We start from the raw sequence: 20,280 nt of genomic DNA on the forward strand, positions 1-20,280 counted from the left end.
GATTCTCTTACAAGTTCTAGCTTTTGATCCCCTTCCCTGTTTTCCATGATTTTAAGAGGGTCGGGAATGTTGTAGCTCATTTAGTTGCTAGATTGGTCCCGTCAAATGGGGGGATGAGCAAATATTATGCAAATTTTCCCCATTGTGCGCTTTAGCCTGATCGAGCTTGATGTTGTGTGATCTACGAGTAATAAAATGGGTTCCTGGTGTTCACCTTAAAAATTAATTGTGGGTTATGGTTATCTTTCATAAATATTATGTATCAAACCAAATTGAACTTGTAGGTCTAGAATCGACTTATTTGAACTAATTAGAACTTGTAATTGTCAATTGAATGAGTGGTCACTGTTTTTGCTGAAGATTAAACCTAGTCAGTCAAAAAAAAAAAAGACAATAAGAATATTACAACTTCTATTGGAGTGAAATTCCTTCGCTCTATGGTTGAAGTCGTCAGATCGAGCTTGTTTACGTTTAAGATATGCCTATAATTATATTCCCTTAGTAAAAATGTGTTTGCTCTTTTACTTATTTTCATGATTTAAATAAATTAAAATAACATAGTAAAATTGTTGGTTATTTAAAAAAATCATTGCTTCTTTTAAAACTAAACATATTAGTTTGGTCCTTTTGCGTTTAGTTCTTTGAATTTAAAGAAGAAAAAAAAAACGTGTATCTAGAGATTATATTAGTTAGAGTTTGTCATGTAAGAGATCACTTACTTTTAAATTAAAATTAGACAATGGTAAGCCTAATAAAAAAGAATTGGCCCAATAGTTACTAGGTTAATTTCTTTTGGTGACTAGTTTAATCTATTTAGTGACTAGGTTTACTTTTATATTAAACTTAGATTTTTCAATTAGAGAAAAATCACAATTTTTCATATATCACTTTTTGTGAAGAATAACCTTTTAAATTTTTTTAGGCAACTTTAGACCTTAAACAAAAAAAATTCGTGGGAAATTTCCTCAGGTACCTTTGAGGTTTGACGTAGATCTCAAATTACCCCTCACATTTGAGAATTTCTCAAATACCTTTGAACTTTGACTTTGTGCTCAAAGTATCAAAGTACCTGAGGTGAAGTTAACGAAATCTGGACGAACGCACTTTCTCTCTAGAAATTCGAAAAAAAGGCAGAGTCTCCCTATCTAGAAAAATTCTCTCAAAGTGTGAAATGGCCTAAGAAATGACAAAAGTCCATATATATAGAGAGGTGAAAAAACCTGTTGTCCCGGTAAAAATAATCGTTGGAATCGAAAAATCATTAGCAAGTGACCGGTTAAAACAGACAAAATGGCGCCTTTTGCCATTTTTTGAAAAGCAAGGTGGTTTTCTTGAGGTAAAAGGGTTTTTAACCGTCTTGGCGCCAAACAGTAAAATCCCTTTTAGGGGCAAATGTTGTAGCCTTAACAACTCTCCAAGGGACACAGAATCAGAGCGTCCACGTGTCTCCTACCTGCAAAAAGGGGATGGTTGAAGTACAAATCTCTACTCAGCAAAAGTACTAGCCCATCTATTTTGCCTGGTATACACTCAGGGCCCAAAAGGCATTTGCTTATGATTGGATGATGTGTATCTCCCAATCATTGTCTGTCACGTGTCATGCTCCCATTGCTTAGCTAATTAGGTGCTCTTAAATTAGGGTGAACTCAATGTATATCGGTCATTCCAAACAGTATAAATAGTCCTTGAAATCAGGAGAAAGATACCTTTTCTCAGAGCAGTGTACTATTACTCTGTCACAATTCTCTCTCTCTACTTCCTCTCTTTAAAACTTTCCCTTATGACTCCTGATATCTTACTTAAGCTCGGAAAGGGAGCTACCACCCAACTCTCCAAGGTTCGAGAACGAAGTTGAGGTTTGGAATTATCTGACCAGGATATCGCTGCACAAGTCTCCATCTAAGAACCTGTTGAGGATTAACAATTTATTTACTAGTCGAGGGCTACGTAACAATTTGTGTATTAGAAAAGGTAAATTTAGGGAGACTGTGTAAAATATTAAAAAGGCAAGGACACAACATAAAGCTGAATAAAACAAGGATATAACATAGAAAACTCATTTTATTTTATTCCTTATTATTTATAGACTTTTAATTTATCTTTTCCCGTCCTATTTTTTCTTCCATTTAAATTTCTACTTACTTTTTCCTATATTTCTCTTTTTAAGTGAATCTTGAAATTCCAGATAACCATTTATCAACTTTGTGTATGCAATAGTAGTTTGTTATCTTAAGCTTCCGTTGTAGTCCTACTCTTGATCTGCGAAGATGGTGGATAAGGGTTATATAGTAACTTATGGTGAGAAATTACTCTCTAAAAAGAAATATAAGTACATGTGAACGATAAGTTTTGAAGAGTCAGACTTATAACCATAATTTATATACAATAAAACTGATAATGGTGGATGGAAAAACCATTATTATTCCCCATAGAGTCGAATGATATAAATGGTTTCGTCTCATTAGATTAAAGGACGAGGTACCAATATGTGGAGTGCATGATATTAGACGATCTCTACTAAAGGTTTTCTCTGAAAATGCACATATTGTTGAAAAAGTACACAATAAGATTACTACTATAACAATTTTAAGTTGTTAAATGAATGACATTAACGATTTTAATTAGGCCCAAAAAAACGATTGATTCAGGGAGCTTTAAGTATTGTAACTGGTTTTTAGATATTTTTTGGCGATTTAACAAAATTTTTATGCCTTAAACAATTAGTGATGAAACAAAAGTACCACAAAAAGCAATCAAATGTGCATACAAGTACACAAGGATTGAGATAAAGAACTAAAGAAGGTAATACATGATTTTAGTTCTCAAGAATTGACCATCCTGTATTAAAGAATCACCTTTTTTTTGACACCCTTCGACATATATGATGAAAAGTTACCATCTTAAAAAATCATTCAGAAGTAGAGAAAACTTTTGGATATTGTACACATGTGAGGGATTGTGAATTCATAGGTTTTGAAAGTATGAGGAAGATATTTCTTTACCTAGAGGAAAACTATGAAAGTAGCCAGATAATTCGTATAGAGAACTTTGGTTGGACTCAAAGAAAACAGATGGGGAATACTTTAGTATGTATAGTGCATGACAAACGCATCATTCGTATCTTGGCAAGTGCCACACATGTGAGACGTCTCATATAGAAGGTAGGCGCCTAACGTTATGAGTCACATTGTTTCTAGAACGTACAACAATGCACACATAATCTTCTCATTTAAGTGTCATTTGTTTTGAAAACTATACTTTTTCTTTGTACTTGTTTTACAATATAATTTCAGAAATTATTTTCTTAGAGCATTTCTCGTTCATGTGTAACGTGTTTCACACAACTATTTAGAACAACTGTTTAATCAAGTTCATTGTCCTTATGTGTAAGTCCTCAATAAACGCGACTATTCAAATTCATTGTCATCATTACACATAAAATTTTGAAAAAAGGACTTTTAAGTAAAAAAAAAAGTTTATGTTTTCTAAATAATTTTGCTTCATCTCTCCTTTTCCCTTTTCTCAACCATCACTATCTATTCTCTCATCAAACATATTATGAGTCGCACCTAACCACTTCGACAACAATAAGAACTATTACGATCACCTCGAAACCATGCAACAAAAGGACACACACATCTCATACTATCCCAATTTTCACAACCACAATCAAAACAACATACACGAATATATTCCAATAACGTAAAAATCAAAGTGAAACAACTAAACATAAACTATAATTTATATTTATATTTATATTTTTCTCAATAATAATAATAAAAAGTTTCACAATTTATCATTTCACAATATTAGAGGTGGTTTATTTTTCCTTCATCTCATTGTTCTGTTAGTTGTTGGTTTCTTTCGCCGCCGGCCGCAATTTTATCTTTCTCATATTCTCTCTCTTTTAGAGTATTTTCTTTCTTTGTTTCTTTGTTCTTCTATCTTATATGTAAAAATAATTTTATTTTTCAACCCTCTCATAATAAATTTTTTTCCGTATTACCTTCACCGTCGTCGTCTTCAACTTTCTTCAGCCGTCGATCTGGTGTTTATATCGCATTTTCTCTCTCCTCATTTTCTCAATTAGGGATTTCCGATTTCGTTCGATGTCAATTTTCTTCGCAATCGGTGAGAAATTTCTCTTCTTTTTTTTTAAATTTTCATCCATTTTTTTATTCTGCATTTAGTACTTCAAATTAGGGTTCTAATTTACCTGATCCTGTGAAATTTCTTCAGGTTATTCCGTTTGAATGCGAGAAACATAGCTCAATTACTGAAAAAAGAACTTTTGAATTAGGGATTTTTGGCATGGGTCGATGTTCGATAAATCGACCGACAAAAGAGTTGAAGACTAAGACATTGTGTTTGGGTGTTAGGTTAAGTTGAAGAAATTTGCAATTTAGTAATTTTATCCACTTCTGCTACTGCTACTGTTGCTGCTGTTGTTGCTGAGATTATCTTTATTTTAAAGTTATTAGATTAATTTATTTTGTTGAGGGCAATGTTTGGATCAAATCCGGATTCTGCTGCACATAGTAACAGTGGACTTCCTGGAAATTTATTAATTCCTTTTCGCTTCGTATGGCCTTATGGAGGAAGGAGGGTTTTCCTCAGTGGTTCGTTTACCGGGTATGGGGTTCGCTTTCGACCTAATCTTTGTACTTAATGGTGAATTGGTTATGGTTTTTGAACATCTTAATTGTGTCTATGATTGATGAAGTTTGGAGTGGGTGGATTCTTATTTTTTTTATCTAATTTTGATGCAGGTGGTCGGAGCATATACTCATGTCCCCTATGGAGGGGTGCCCTACTGCGTTTCAAGTTATTTGTAACTTAACCCCAGGATATCATCAGGTTATAGTTGTACTTTACTGTCTATGATTGAGGATTCTTGTTGAAGTTGTTTCAGTTGTGCAAATTGTGTTAGTAGTCTTTTGAGTTGCTGGGTAATAGTGTGGATCGTTGGGCCAACGACCAACATATGTTGTGTTGGGTATTCGTGAATTTTGGTTCGGGACTGGTTCAGGTTTTAGAGGACAATGTTTGGCGTTGTTCCATCTTAGGATTCCATATGCACCATTAAAATATAGCACTGTGCACATGGTGTGTGTGTGATGACATAAATTTGTTGAGTTTTGTTGTGTGCATATATAGGTGTCTTTGTTCTTTAGGGATCGGGATTAAAGACATTTGTGTCATAGAATATGCATGGCAGCAAAGTAGATTAATGCCTTCTTGCAGATAATTTTTTTTTTAGTTTGTAATTTGTACAGTTGATGGATGGAAAATTAGATTGAAACTCTATAAAATGTAATTGGTGATTTTTCCCCCTCTCCATTATCACATCATCAGCAATGAAGAGTGATAATCCTTCCATGGCAAGTTTAGGCGCTGCAAGCGTTTATCTTTCTTTCATCTAGTGAAGTAGATTCCAATTCCGGTGAAGAAAAGAGTGAAACTTGGGTCAACCAATTGCATTACTTCTTTCGGAAGCTTATGCTGGATTCTTTCAGAAAAAACATTCTAGCTCGGAACCACCTGTGTGATGCAGGCCGAGACCTACTCGTTTTCGGGTTTTTATACTAAGGCGTGAAAAGACTTCGTGTTTAAATATATCAAGTACTCTAGACTAGAGTCACGAAGATCACTTTATTGTTTCACTCGTCAACGGAAACGAGATGTTGTATGAAACAATCTATGTTAGTCAACTCCAATACTTCGGCTGTTTTTGTTGTTTTTCTTGTTGGTCTAGTGACAGAGGAAATGGGGAGAAATGATAAGTCGGCGTAATACCATGATCTCCTCCCCATTATGTTGCATGTTATGGAGAGGATAAATTATTAGTTTTGGTTAATCCGTTTAACATTGTTATCCTTTTCTTTCCACCCTGACTCTTTCCCTGTTAGTTGTGCTTTGCTTTGTGATATCTCGGTTGTTACTGTCTCTAGCATGTGTTTTAAGTGAAGCATAAATGTTTTTACATATATTAATTTTTGAGGTAACTTTGAGGGCTTAATATTAGATCGAAGAGGTACGTCGTGAACATAGCTGAACTGCTGCAAGTTTCCTAGTTCCTTCAGCAGTCCTATATACTTTTTCACTTTTATAGCCATGACAAAGCGTATTTGTATCCCCATTGGTTCAATGTTATCCTGTGTATGTCACCTCTCTCTTGAGCTTGGGATATGCTATTTTGTGACAGCTTGACCTGATAATTGTCGTGATACTTGATTGTATTGAGACTTTTGTTGATACTACCCTGTTAAGGACTGTGGTAAATAAATCAAGATAAATGTATTGTAATAGGATAGTTTCAATGGCAGTTTTTTCTTATGAATTTGCTTACTCCTTTTAAGTTGCATAACAAAGTTCTAGAAGATTCTTTTTGGGAAATGTATTGTGCCGCTTGAAGTTTCTTGAAATTCATCTGTTTTCATGCAGTACAAGTTCAATGTTGATGGAGAATGGCGTTATGATGAACATCAACCTTTTGTGAGTGGAACTTATGGAGTTGTCAACACTGTGCTTTTAGCAAGGGAATCTGATATGGGTCCGGTTGTATTTAGTTCTGATACTCCGGGTAGATCTAACATGGAGGTGGATGAAAACATGTTTGTTCGTCCAGTAAGTACTGCTCTCTAATATGTTCGGTTCATTTTGTGTAGTATTACAATGCTGGTTATAGAGGAGAATGTTGGCAGCACGTGTTTGCATTTCGTAGTGTTCACCTTACCTTTTCTTCTTTCATGTGGGGATGGGGATTGTTTATTGTACCCTTTCCTTAGAATCTTTTGACGCTATAACTTGTTTGTTTTGCTTGTTTTTTCTTTTTGATGGAGGATATAGTTCTTTTGTTTCATTGATATCTGTATTGAAGCTGGGGCCTGACAAACATGCATCCTGTTGTTCTTTAGAATATCTATCTGAAATGTTGGTCAAGGCCTCCTTTTTGTACTTATGATATCAAGAAAATCATCAACCTCTCGTCCTTTTCTTTTTTGACTTCTTGAACAATTAAGATCTGCCTCAGTTGCCTCTTTTATCCATGTGGCAACAGAGTACAGCGGCTGATGGAATGTTGCGGGAGCAAATTTCAGAAGCTGATGTACAGGATTCTCGTCATCGTATATCTCGGTTTCTGTCCCAACATACAGCATATGAGTTGCTTCCAGAGTCAGGCAAGGTTTGGATATTTTCCCTTCTTGTTACCCTCTTTCTTTTTTTTCTGTCCTTAAATTCTACACTCTGCTTTTATGCAAGGCTGTCTTTGAAACTTGTATGCGTTGCGAATGTAGGTTGTTGCCTTGGATGTTACTTTACCGGTTAAACAAGCTTTTCATATCCTTTATGAACAGGTTTGCACTATCCCTTTTAATGTGCTTGCTAAGATATGTGTTTATTTGTTGTTCTGTTGATCCATCATTCCATGCCTGTTCCATTGAATAAGCATCATCTATATGTGCACAATGGATCTTGAAGAATAAAAATTAAAAGGTAATTCTACGCGCCTTCTGCCAATCTGACCTTTTTCTAACATGGGAATTGGATTACTTTTCCAAAGAGGATATGAATTAGCATAAGCAAGCCATTTATCTGAATTTCTCTTTCAGCCATCAATCTTATATAGCCTTCCTATTTTTTACATCTATGTTAGTTTGTTGGCGAAAATATATGACACTAATAGCAAACCTTTTATAGCCTAACTTAGATGGTTAATAAACATGAAGTTGGGGTCTCATACCATGTGGGGCTTTCATGAGAGGGAATTAATAAATTTACTTTCATCTCCTAGTAATAATTTTACTGGTTGATTTCAGCCCTGGAAAATAATGTATGAAAAATGTTCCAACAAGTCCCCCAAATTTACTTTATAATATTTTATATTAAACATTCCCTTATGTCTTTCACATTGATTCTTCATTACAGATAAAGTACATTTTTATGTTAATAGATATGTTGTATCTTAGAACTCTGGGTTGTTTTCGAATTTTCTTAACAAATAATCTGAATACGTTAATCCCTGAGTTTGGAAGAAAATGGTTCCCGGTTCTAGATATATTGAAACAACTTTTGATGGAGTATCTTCAAAACTACTTCCACCGTTTTTTTTCTACCATTTGCTCTTTGAACGTTTGGCAACACACAATTTTGACCAATCATAACTTTAATTAGTAAAGTAAAAATTATAGAAAGTTGATATTTTGAAAATATATATAGAGACGAATCCAACAAGATCCCATTAGAATATGTTTTTCCTTATATGTGAATAATACAAGATGGTCAAAGTAGAATTTGTGAATAGTCAACAGTGTCAGAAGTCAAATTTGTAAAATTAAAAAAATTGCAGGAAGTATAGTTTCACGTTCTGGCACATATATTATGGGGTTTCATTTATAAGCCCCTACAAGCTTACTGTTCGATTGTAATTTTAAATGTGATAGTAAATTTAGTTTGGGCGTGATGGACTTTTTTGGTTGTGTAAAACTTTTTAATTTCTATGTCCAGGTTAGAGATCCTGTTTGTGATGTTTTGTAGGAGGGAGAATCAGTCTGTTTTCTTTTGGATCCCCCTTTGAATAAAATCCCTCTCATCATATCTTTTTGGATGAATTTGCTAATATTTTTAGGCATCTTTGTTCTTGGTGCTTTTGTGTGATACATGAAAGTCGTTTGATGGAAGATCTTCAGTGTCTTTGTAGATCATTCTGTTTTGATAGACGAACCATGTGCATACGAACCATATTCAATTTAAGATTTTAATTAGAGATCAGGAGTTCCTGATAAGATGAAGGTTTTTCTTTGTACAGCTTCTATGGGTAAATTATACAGATCCTTCATATCCATGATAGATTATCACCTATTTTTTCTCTCCCTTAGATGTTGTTCATATTTATCTTCTATTTTGGCTGCTATTCATCATTAGCCCTAAGTTAAACTAGTTAGATTTTAACATTCATAAGGTTATTTTAGGTAAATGGCAAGCTTTTGCCAAGGAAAAATAGGGTGGTATACTTTTAGCTGTTCATTACAGATTAGAAAATAAATGACTCTTTCTCTCTGACCTTTTCTCCTCTATGAAAGTATAATTTTTCTCTTAGATGTATGTTGTAACTTGGAACTCGATCACTTTATTTCTAGATAAATAGGCCTTTATCATTGAAGTAACAAGAAAATACCAAGGAAGACTATTATGTGAAAAAATATGTAGGTACAAGTTTAGCACGCAGGTGTTGTTGTAAATGCAAAAATACGATCTGGATAGAGATCATTTTCTGTAGCTCCAGAAAGTGGCTTACTCACGTATCTCAAGCTACTTGAAAGAGCTGTATTGACTAGAAGGCTATCTCGATTAGAAAGTGTAAGGCTGTCTCACTGATAGCAAAATCAAGAAACTTAACATTTTAACATTTGGTGACAATGCATCATTGGATCTCTGCACTTGCAATTTATCATAAATCTTAAGTTTCTCCAACAAAGCTCCTTGGGGAAGGCTTTTACTTGCTTCCCTTATCCAAGGAAACATGGAGAGAGATAAAGGCTGTAGGTTTGGGATAGTCTAGGAGTTTGTTGATAAATTTACCAGAGGACGCCTCATTAAAGTCCGCTAACCAAGTTAGATTTTATTGGGAATCAGTGAACTAAGCTCATTGATGATGGAACTTGATCACTTGTTTTTAGGAAGTAACTAGTGTCTGTACTTGGGTGATGCACCAGTTATCTTGGTGCATTATGTTTCTCTAGTTTAAGGTAGCCAATGTCATTTGTTTCCATTAGGCACTTTATTTCGGTCTTGGTTGTGGCTTGTTGTTCTGTTTAGGAAATACTAATTGCACTGATTATTTTCATATTAAATGGCCTAGGTCATATGGAGATCATGCTATAATATGTCATATTTTTCCGCGTTGTGATGTCTGGGTTATATTTCTGTGTTACATTTCCCTAGTTCAAGACCGTTAATATCCTTTTTCTCTATTAGACCAGTTGGTTTGGCCTTGATTGTGGTACATCTTACTGTTTAAAGATTGTTATATGTTATAGTGTAAAATAAAATGACATGCGGACACGGGACATCTAAAAAGTTCGTTTGAGAGAACTGGCTCCTAAATGTCTCCTTAACTTTAAAGTCAATGGAGATGTTATGACATTGAAAACTTCTGCCAGAATAATTCCTAGTATCTTAACTTGTGTGCAAATTATAAAATTACTACCAAATATTGGAAATGAAGACTTTGAAGTGAAAGATGGCTAACCGCAAATGCATCGTCTGTGCCAAAATCAACTTATTGCTGGTTTTTTGGAAAACAACTATAGTATGAAGGCAAAAGGTTATAGAATTGTTGGAATTTTGTTACAAATAGGCGCATCATCATCTAGACGTACTGTGCCTTGGATGTTACTAAATCAACTTATTGCTGGTTCTTTGGAAAACAAATATTGTATGAAGGCAAGAGGTTATAGAATTGTTGGAATTTTGTTACAAATAGGCGCATCATCGTCTAGACGTCTTTGCTTTGTTTTAAAAAAGGTTTGAGCAAAAGGATAACATTTCAGCTATGGAACCTTGTTATAAACTATTGTTTTAGCTTGGTGGTAGAATTATCATACTTAGAGTTAGTGGTCAGGAGTTTCGAGATCTCTTATAGACCTTTTGATCATTTTCTACTTTCTAGATATATGTTGTGTGAGAGATGAAGTGGCAGCATGTCAACATTTTGAAAGGGGGCGACATGTGGCTCCCACCCTTCTTAATAATTTTTAGTAGATGATTGGAGCCGAGAAAAAGAAAGACTGTGTCTTCATAAAAGTAGTTGGGTTTGGTACTAGGTTACATCTTATGGCTACATCTAATGCTGGTACATGTACTTGTTTTTATGTACAAGAAACACAGGCGTTGGCTGTTAGGTCTGCAGAATCTTAGAATAGTGCGCAAATTTGAAGCAGTCAAGCAGCTATCTATTTATGGATTGAATTTATAAAAAAATGCAGTTGCAACATTTTGGTTCATTTTAAGGTGAATTATCTATGTAAAGGTTTTGAGTGTGGAAGATCCACTGCATAGAGGCTTCTTTCATTATACTCTAGCATTTTCTGTTAGAGAAAATTTCTGTAAGGATTGAGGGATTACTGTTACTCAGACTCTTTAAACTAAAGAGTCTTGGATTCGAGAGAATGGGAGGATCTGAAGCTTGAATTCAGAATTGTTGTGCTTTTGGGATAACAGAACACAAACGAAGCTCTTGTTCTACTTACTAGACATTAGAACAAGTTGTCTGTACCTGGATTTTCTGAAATTAAGGGGTTGTTCATTATATACCTGCATTAATGCAGTGAACCTTGTACTTTCATATGTTATCCTGTGCCTTGTTGTTTTAGCTTGATAATGTTCTCAATGTAACTAAATAGTGGCATAGGCTTACTTCAATAGAACTGCATTACGAATTAATGATGAACTTCAAGGGTATGCCATCTCACTTTTCGGGTACATTGTAAATTTTGTCAAAATTTTGGATTACATAATTATATCAAAGTTGTACATGGTGAAAATTCCACAAAATATGTTATGAAAACGAATTAGATAAGGAGTTTAGGTAAATTCATCTATTCCCCTAAAAGTTAGAAAATATCTGTAAAATAAATAGCTCAATTTCCCCATAAAATAAACAACATTTAAAGAAATGGGAAAGGAAGGTTGTAGACGTTCTAGCTCCTTCCTTGTTTTATGGGACTTTGCAGGTGTCTTTTCACTCCTTGATCCAAGTGGTTTAGGAAAGCAAAAAGCTTAAATGTTGCAGAGAAAAGTCATGAAGAGACAAGAGTAACAAGAAAAGTAAAGATCTTACAACTTGTTCAGAAATCTCAGACCTCCTCTCCCAAAAGGAACACATATTATTACTAGTGTAATACTTTTCCAGTGAAGACCAATACATGCTGCCAGCTATTGTTGGAGTAGAAAACCACAACAGTGCCATTAAAAATTACAAGTGACCATCTTTTTGGCTGCTTACTGTCCACCAGAAGCCTTATATTTAATATATTGGCTTGATAGGTTCCATTTCCTTTTTGGAAACAACAATGTGGAGATATGTTGTACTATGATGTCTTTTGCCCAATAATGTCTTTCTTTATGGACAGAAGGACATATTAGGACACTCAATCTTTGTATGCCAATTTGGTTTCCTCCTCCTCTCTCCTTTATTTAACTCTGTCCAACGAAGCACCAGCTTTGTATCCCTTTTGGGTGTCTGCCAGGTGTGTCCTTTTCATGAGCTGGAGTTTTGTGTTGAAACTCATACCTGGTGTTCATATGGAAGTGTCGAATCCAAGTAATCTTGAAAAAAGTTGAATTTCTATCGGGATTAAGTTGTGTCTGTTGCTGCTTAAGGAATGGTGTTTCCAGGCATTTTTTCGTTGGGATGTGCAGTGTATGTGACCTTCTGTAATGAAATATAGAAATGCACATATTCTGCTACAGTAAGGAGGTTTTCTAATTTGTAATGTGCTTATCGGTTGCGCAAACCTCTTGTGTAATCCCATCACTACTAATATGAAAATGTAGGTCAGAATAATTTTTAATTTCTAGACAATATTATTTCCAGCCCAATAATATCTGAGTAGTGCTATTGTTTAATTGCTATCAGATCTAGCATCTCTGTGATTGCTTTCTCTGATGCTTAATCTTCAAGTCAGTAGATTCCAGTGAATTGCAGTAAATGATTCTTATTATTTGTAGTATTTACATAGTTAATGTATTCCCCCCTCACCTCAAAAAAGGAAACAACGGAATGACAGTTTTGCTCTTCCTATGTCCTCAAGTAATGTCTACTTACTAGCAATGACTTGGTCTCTTTAATTTCTCAAGTTCGGTGTATACATCGAAGAAAATGATTTTTGACAGTCACCAGTGATTTAGTCAAGTCCATAGGAAACAATTTTTTTTTTAAAGGCCACCAAATATTTCGTTTAGAAAGCTAAGAGAATAATATTTTCAAAAGTTCTGTATCAGATTAACTTGACACTCTTTTTGGGACAGAGGAAACAGTTAAAAAATTTAACTGACACCACATTTTCCAAATTTATGGAGATAATAGATGCAATGTTAATGGGATGACTTTTTATCTGCTAAATGTGTACTTTGTGGAAATAACACTCCGTTTTTTCACCTTCCTCATTCTCCCTCTCCATTTTTTCACCTTGATAAGTGATCACTTGTGTATCCTCATCTTTTTGTACTACGTTAAGTCAGCACTCTTGGAAAGACCACACCTTATATGTTGTGCTAATTCATAGTTGTTATTCTCCTCTGTTCCTCTTCCCTCTTTTATGTTTTTGTGTTAGCTGGTGCATTCTTCCTAGACAAATATCTCCTTGTTGATTTTGTGTTTGGATTTTCTAATTCTGGTTTACTCTATTTTCAGGGAGTTCCTGTTGCTCCTTTGTGGGATTTTGGAAAGGGTCATTTTGTTGGAGTTCTTAGTGCAATTGATTTCATCTTGATCTTGAGAGAGGTACACGGTTACTTTTATCGTGGCTACATAAAAAATTAGTGCTATCAGGTCCACGTCTTTGGTCGCTGCCCCATGAGAACATAATTAAATTTTTGCTGCAATACTTGTGAGTTGCTCGCATAGTATTACTGTTATTGGTTGTGTATGTGATTTCTTCAAAAGGCTGATAAATCTGTAGCAAAATGAACACTTTTTGTGGTGATACTTGTTTTTTGGTTGTTCTTGAGATGATCGAGCACAGTATGTATTGGCGGCTCATTGTGGAATTTTCTGATTGTAGTAATTTTGATAGACAAACCTTGAATTCTTAAAAATGTCAATGTGTTTCAGCATTATGTGATGATTTTGGTGCGTAATTGCTGTAGAGAATAATAAAACAGAAGTAATGGGCTCAAAATTATGAGCTAAGAAGTAAAATGGCTCTTTGATAGCATGTGATGCAAGTTTGCCATATAGGCTCTTCAGAATTAGGATTTCGGTTGGAAATTCATTAAGAGGACTATTTTTTACTTAGGTCAAAATAGCTGGATGAACTGAGTATTCATTCTTACTTGGCCTGAATTTTACTGCGTGATGAGATGTCTGGTTCTGATTTCACTTGTGCTCGAAATTGTTGGATATCTTTTATCTTCTTTTATCTCCTGAGGCTGGAACTCTATTGTGTAATGAGATATGGATTGATATGATATTGTGTTTCTTGTATCAAATACTTCTTTCTGTTCTAAATATTAGGCTTTCTGACATCTGCTTGCATGTGATGATATTTGCTGTTAACATCCTTCATGAAACATTTTACTCTTTGTTGCTCATAAAAGCAGAATTTGTCTTGGGTTTGCTATATCTCTGTTTATTCACTCTGTTGATTTATATGGTATATTTAGCTTGGGAATCATGGATCAAATTTGACGGAAGAAGAGCTGGAGACTCATACGATATTAGCATGGAAAGATGGCAAAATTCGTCAGAACAGACAAATTGAGGGTAGTGGGAGACCATATGCTAGACAGCTTATTAATGTAAGTGCTTCAGCTTGTAGCTTATATGAAGATGTCCTGCTCTATGGCTTCACTTGTTTATAACAGCTTTTGGTTGAAATGTTTAGCATAAATGAGGCTTGCAATTCTACAGGACCTACTATGTTTAAAGCTAGTGTTCCATATACAAAGTTAGTTATTAATTCCTCTAAGGATCCCCATGGAGAAGTCTTCCAAGAGAATATTTGAAGTATGTGTTTTCTGGGGTGGAAGTGGCGTTTCACATGTCTAATGTTTTAATCTTGTTCTGCTTGCATTATTTGTAATCACTACCTTGCTATTCGTCAGCTGCAGGAGGGATGGGTGATTGCTTCTTTCCTATTGCTGGTGGTAGTGACAGTATTAGTCTTTCACTACTAAAGAAAGGTGTCTGATAGTGATAATGCAAGTTCATGTTGAAATCATGTGGCTTGTGTATCAAGCATCAAAAGCATGCTGGTCAGTTGCCAAGCGGGTTAATGCTATAATTGTTCTGTCCTGTGCATTTTTCCTGTTTTCTTTGTGCCACATGATTCAGTGGTCGTCTTCTCCGGAGTATGAGACTATTAGGAACTTCTGCTTAGGACTTTGAAGTTATCAATTAAAAAATACCCTAATTTTATCCTAGTTAATAAAATTTGCCTTTTAAGCTTGGTTCTGGAGTTGAGATACTGAGCATGCACTTGATTTTTCTATTGCCCCTAGATGTGTCCCACCTTCCTTCTATAATAGATATCATGTTATTTGATCTTTTTTTATTTTCCTTTTATAGCAATATCCACATGGTAGCTAATGAACGACAAATTTTATTACTTCATATTGTCGTATTTCTGTTTTCTGCTATTTCCTCTCCAAACGCTGAAATAGGGTGGTCTAGCATTCTCAATATGGTTATTGGTTAAAGTGATGACATTCTTACATTTTCACCCGTGCAGGCTGGGCCTTATGATTCATTGAAAGACGTGGCTTTGAAAATTTTGCAAAACAAAGTATCCACTATTCCAATTATACATTCCTCATCACCAGATGGTTCTTTCCCTCAGCTGCTACATCTTGCTTCCTTGTCTGGAATTCTAAAGTGCAAGTTTCTAACCACCAACTCACCATTTTAGCTACTCGCTGCATCTCAGCTTGATGTTAATAATTGCTGCTTACTGTCCCATTTTCCAGGCATTTGCAGACATTTTAAACATTCAAGCAGCTCTCTGCCTATTCTTCAGCAACCCATTAGTTCGATTCCTTTGGGTACTTGGGTTCCCAAGATTGGGGAATCAAGTCGACCGCCATTGGCTATGTTGAGACCGAATGCCTCTCTTGGGGTTGCCTTGACTTTGCTTGTTGAAGGTGATTGATTCCTTTTGACCTTTTTTGATTCAGACGGATAAGAACTTTTAGCATCTAATTATCTTTTCTTCTGATAGAAAACAGCGATCAGTTGAAAATCCTCATTTAGCCATCATGGTCTTCTTTAAGATTTGCCTTGTTACTCTTTATTCTTTTGGATACTCAATTTTGCTATCTTGATCTTATGCTAGTTTTTGTGCTAATTTGGCAGCGGATGTGAGTTCAGTGCCTATAGTTGATGAAAATGACTCCTTACTGGATTTATATTCTCGGAGGTATTTTGTTTCTTTCTTTTTTTTTTTTTTTTTGATAAAGTGATATTGCTATGAATACATTTTGATCTTACATATCCTTCATCTTTGTGTTAGTGATATTACTTCTCTAGCAAAGGACAGGGCATATGCACAAATTCGTCTTGATGAAATGAGTATTCATCAGGTAAATGTTCAACGAGTTCCAAGTGTCTTCCGCTATATTTAGCTACTTTCTCCACCCTACTTGTTTATTTGTAGATATATGATAAATGTACAAGGTCAGCTCATGAGAGTCTTAAGACGCATGGTTCATTTAAGTTCAGCTCATAAATGTTAAATTTACTGAATAAACTTTGAGATAGCTAGACTGCACTTCTCTCTTACACCTATTTGTCACTGCTATGTAGGCCCTTCAACTAGGACAAGATGCTAATTCTCCTTGTGGAGTATTTAATGGACAAAGATGTCAGATGTGCTTATCCTCGGACCCCTTACAAAAGGTCATGGAGCGGCTAGCAAATCCAGGTATGGCTACTTGATGGGTCACCTCATAACATTGTCACGTCCTTATTGTCTGTGACTTCGTGCTCTAATATGAAGTGATGCTGTTGTTATTGACCATTGTTTTCAGGCGTCAGGAGACTTGTGATTGTGGAAGCCGGAAGCAAGCGTGTAGAAGGCATTATTACATTGAGCGATGTATTCAGATTCTTGCTTGGCTAGCGTTCAGCTCACATGTTCTTGGCTAGAAACTTTGGAGCAATTCATCCATAATGTAAACACCCGTTACTCTGCCGTGCCTTCACATGTGACAGATGGCTTCATTAGTTGCATTAGTCCTTGATTGTTATTGTGGGCGTCATTCTTTCGAGCCCCATTGTTTTTAGGATACAGGGCAAGGAAAAAAAAAGAAAAAGAAAAAAAAAGAAGAATTTGTAAATCGAAGAGATTTTAAATTTTCCCTTTTCACCCCCTTTTTATAACCAGAATTCATGTCAAACTCCCACGCTGCACTGTTTTGCCAATATTCATGTCAATTTTACTAACAGGAAGGCGACATAGAAGTGCCGCCCTTCTCTCAACCCCAGCTCCCTGGCGTTCATGTCAAAATGAAGACACTACCTCTAGCAATACATAGCATGGCATATTATCCAATAAGCTAACTTCGATTATAAGACTCAGTTATATCTTCCCCTCTTTGATGAATTGTATCGTCTCAGAATTGCAGCATTCAAAAAGCGAAATTAAATACTTCTAGTACATTGCATATTGCAATGCGTGTTAAAACACACATCGCCCTAAGGTGGCAAAAGTTGGATAATTTGTTTCCGGCAAGCTAGTAAGGTATTGCTGAATTTAATAATTTAGGTAATAGTAATGAGTATTCCGTTAACTTAGTTCTTATAACGTAAAACTACCCGGGATAGCAATCTAGTTCGGATCCGATCTTAGTACGTTTCGATCCGAAGGAAAAAATCAAAGCTAACTACAACAAAAAATTAATTCGAATCCGACTCCGTTTAAAAAGTCAAGACTCCGAGTCAGAGGAAAGTCGGAGTCGGATCTCACAAAAGTATCTGATATTTGAATCCGATTTCGACTTTAAGTCAATTTTTTTTCTTATTTATATTAATGTATTATGTATGTATAATCTGATTCGGACTTTCAGGAAATTGTATTTAGTAATATTTAGATTATTTATACTATATAAGATTTTCATAAAATTCTCAAAAAAAATTGCACTGACTAGATTATTGTATTATAGAAGATTTTTCTATTATAAAAGTTAGTGGAAAATAAAGTCGGATCATGTTTGGAGTCGGACGTTCGGATTTTAAGTTAGGTCCGATTCAGAGTCGGGTGTTCAGATTTGAAGTCGGGCCAGAGTCGAATTTTCGGATTCGGATGTCGGAGTCAAACTCGGACCCATATTTGAAATCCGACTTCTTGTATAGTCGGAGTCGGATTATGCATAATCCAATCCAAGTATGATCAGTTGTCATTCCTAAACATCACCCGCATTTTGGGTAATTATGTTTTGTGTGGATAGTTTCATCAAATTTTACGTTTAACTTTATTTGTATTAGCTTCTCATTTGGATTTAGTTAAATGTCAATTAATTAAGATAGCTAAGTATTTTTTTTAATTTTATATAATTTGCTGGAGAATTGAATGCAACTGGACTTTTACGTTCCTTTTTTGATCACGTATAAGGAAAAAACACCATTATATATAAGTGAAAGTATTGGGTCAGACCGTCTGACCCAATAGCTTCCGTCAGACGGGCCTGGCCATCAAAAACGCGCGGGCTTTCCTTTTTTTTGTTGATCAGCAGTTTTGTTTATTTTTAGAAAAAACATATAACGGTTATTAGGTCATTATCTTTTTTCGATTTTGAAACTGTTTTTTGGATTTCTACTTGATTCTCGCTAGTTTTAAAACTGATTCTTCTTCATTTCAAAGAAACCGATATATTATTTACTGATTATTTCTAGAATTTTTCTGCTCCTCTGCTTCTCTGCTTCTCTGCTTCTTTGCTTGAAACTTAGTTGTTTTTTTGTTCGTAATCCATTACGTTTGCATCGCAAATATGGTGAAGAGGATTAGGAATGATGATTCTAGGTATAATTTCGTTTGTTTTTGCTGCAAATTTTTTTTTGTTTTCAAAATTTGAGCGTTTTTGTTGTTGTAATTGTAATGTAGCCCGAAGTCGAAGAAGGTGAAGAGTCTTGGATCTTCAGGAAAAATTTTGGCAGTGTCTACTGCTGGGAAGAAGAAAGAGAAAGATGGTGATTATGATCCAAGGTAGATTTCAAGTTCTTAGAGTAGTTTAGATATTTTTTTTTTCTATTTTTGAATGTTTTCAGTTTATCAGAGTATTTATTTCATGTTTTTAGGGTTTGTGTTTCAGTTTTTGTTGTTTTATACACATGTTTTCAGTTGTTGTTGTTTTTCAGTTGATATTTATATATTCTTTCAGTTGATTATAATATTCTTTCAGTTGCTACTTGTATTCTTTTAGTTGATGTTGTTTTCAGTTGATATTTATATTCCTTCAGTTGATTCTTGTATTGTTTCAGTTGATTCTTATATTCTTTCAGTTGATTTTGTTTAGCAAATAAGTCTAACTGAAGAGCAAATAAGTCTAAGTGAAGAGTTAATAAGTCTAACTGAAAAACTAAATAAGTTTAACTGAAAATTAAATAAGTCTAAGTGAATCAGTCTAACTGAAGAGTAAATAAGTCTAACTGAAGAGAAAATAAGTCTAACTGAAATGTAAATAAGTCTAACTGAACACTTAATAAGTCTAACTGAATCAGTCTAACTGAATCAGTCTAACTGAAGAGTAAATAAGTCTAACGGAAGAGTAAATAAGTCTAACTGAAGCGTAAATTAGTCTAACTGAAGAGTTAATAAGTCCAACTGAAAACTAAATAAGTCTAACTAAAATCTAAATAAGTCTAACTGAAAACTAAATAAGCCTAACTGAAAACTAAATAAGTCTATCTGAAAAACAAACAAGTCTATCTGAAGCACTATATAGACTAGCTGAAAAACGAACAAGTCTATCTGAAGCACTTTATATACTAGCTGAAAAACGAACAAGTCTATCTGAAGCACTTTCTATACTAGCTGAAAACCGAACAAGTCTATCTGAAGCACTTTATACACTAGCTGAAAAACGAACAAGTCTATCTGAAGCACTTTATATACTAGCTGAAAAACGAACAAGTCTATCTGAAGCACTTTATATACTAGCTGAAAACCGAACAAGTGTATCTGAAGCACTATATTGACTAACTGATAAAAGAAACAAGTCTAACTGAAGTAATGTAAATTTTCAATGAAAATTTTAAGTGTAATTGGAATAGAATGAAATGAAAGAATAATTATACTAAATGAAATAATAAGGACTAGCTGATAAAGCAACAAGTTTAAGTGAAGCACAATAATGAAGTTACTTTGAATGACTGTAGAGACTATCTGAGAAACAAACAAGTCTAACTGAAGCACTATATAGACTATCTGAAAAATTAACAAGTCTAACTGAAGCACTATATGACTAGCTGAAAAATAAACAAGTCTAACTGAAGCACTATATAGACTATCTGAAAAACAAATAAGTCTAACTGAAGCACTATGTAGACTAGCTGAAAAATAA

The 20,280-nt window shown here is 34.7% G+C and overlaps 1 protein-coding gene across 1 annotated transcript; it reads left to right on the forward strand.

The window, feature by feature from the left end:
- Positions 1 to 3,837: 3,837 nt before the first annotated feature.
- LOC104890804 (sucrose nonfermenting 4-like protein) lies at positions 3,838 to 17,118 on the forward strand. The gene is made up of 14 exons (XM_010676398.4): positions 3,838 to 4,131; positions 4,240 to 4,632; positions 4,770 to 4,857; positions 6,445 to 6,627; positions 7,061 to 7,186; positions 7,299 to 7,358; positions 13,418 to 13,507; positions 14,389 to 14,523; positions 15,456 to 15,600; positions 15,691 to 15,864; positions 16,076 to 16,139; positions 16,233 to 16,302; positions 16,526 to 16,643; positions 16,750 to 17,118. Exons 2-14 carry the CDS (start codon positions 4,505 to 4,507, stop codon positions 16,839 to 16,841), a joined length of 1,473 nt encoding a protein of 490 aa, XP_010674700.2. The 5' UTR covers positions 3,838 to 4,131; positions 4,240 to 4,504; the 3' UTR covers positions 16,842 to 17,118.
- The last annotated feature ends 3,162 nt before the right edge of the window (positions 17,119 to 20,280 follow it).

This window comes from Beta vulgaris, chromosome 4 (assembly GCF_026745355.1).
Source record: "Beta vulgaris subsp. vulgaris cultivar EL10 chromosome 4, EL10.2, whole genome shotgun sequence".
NCBI classification, from domain to species: domain Eukaryota; kingdom Viridiplantae; phylum Streptophyta; class Magnoliopsida; order Caryophyllales; family Amaranthaceae; genus Beta; species Beta vulgaris.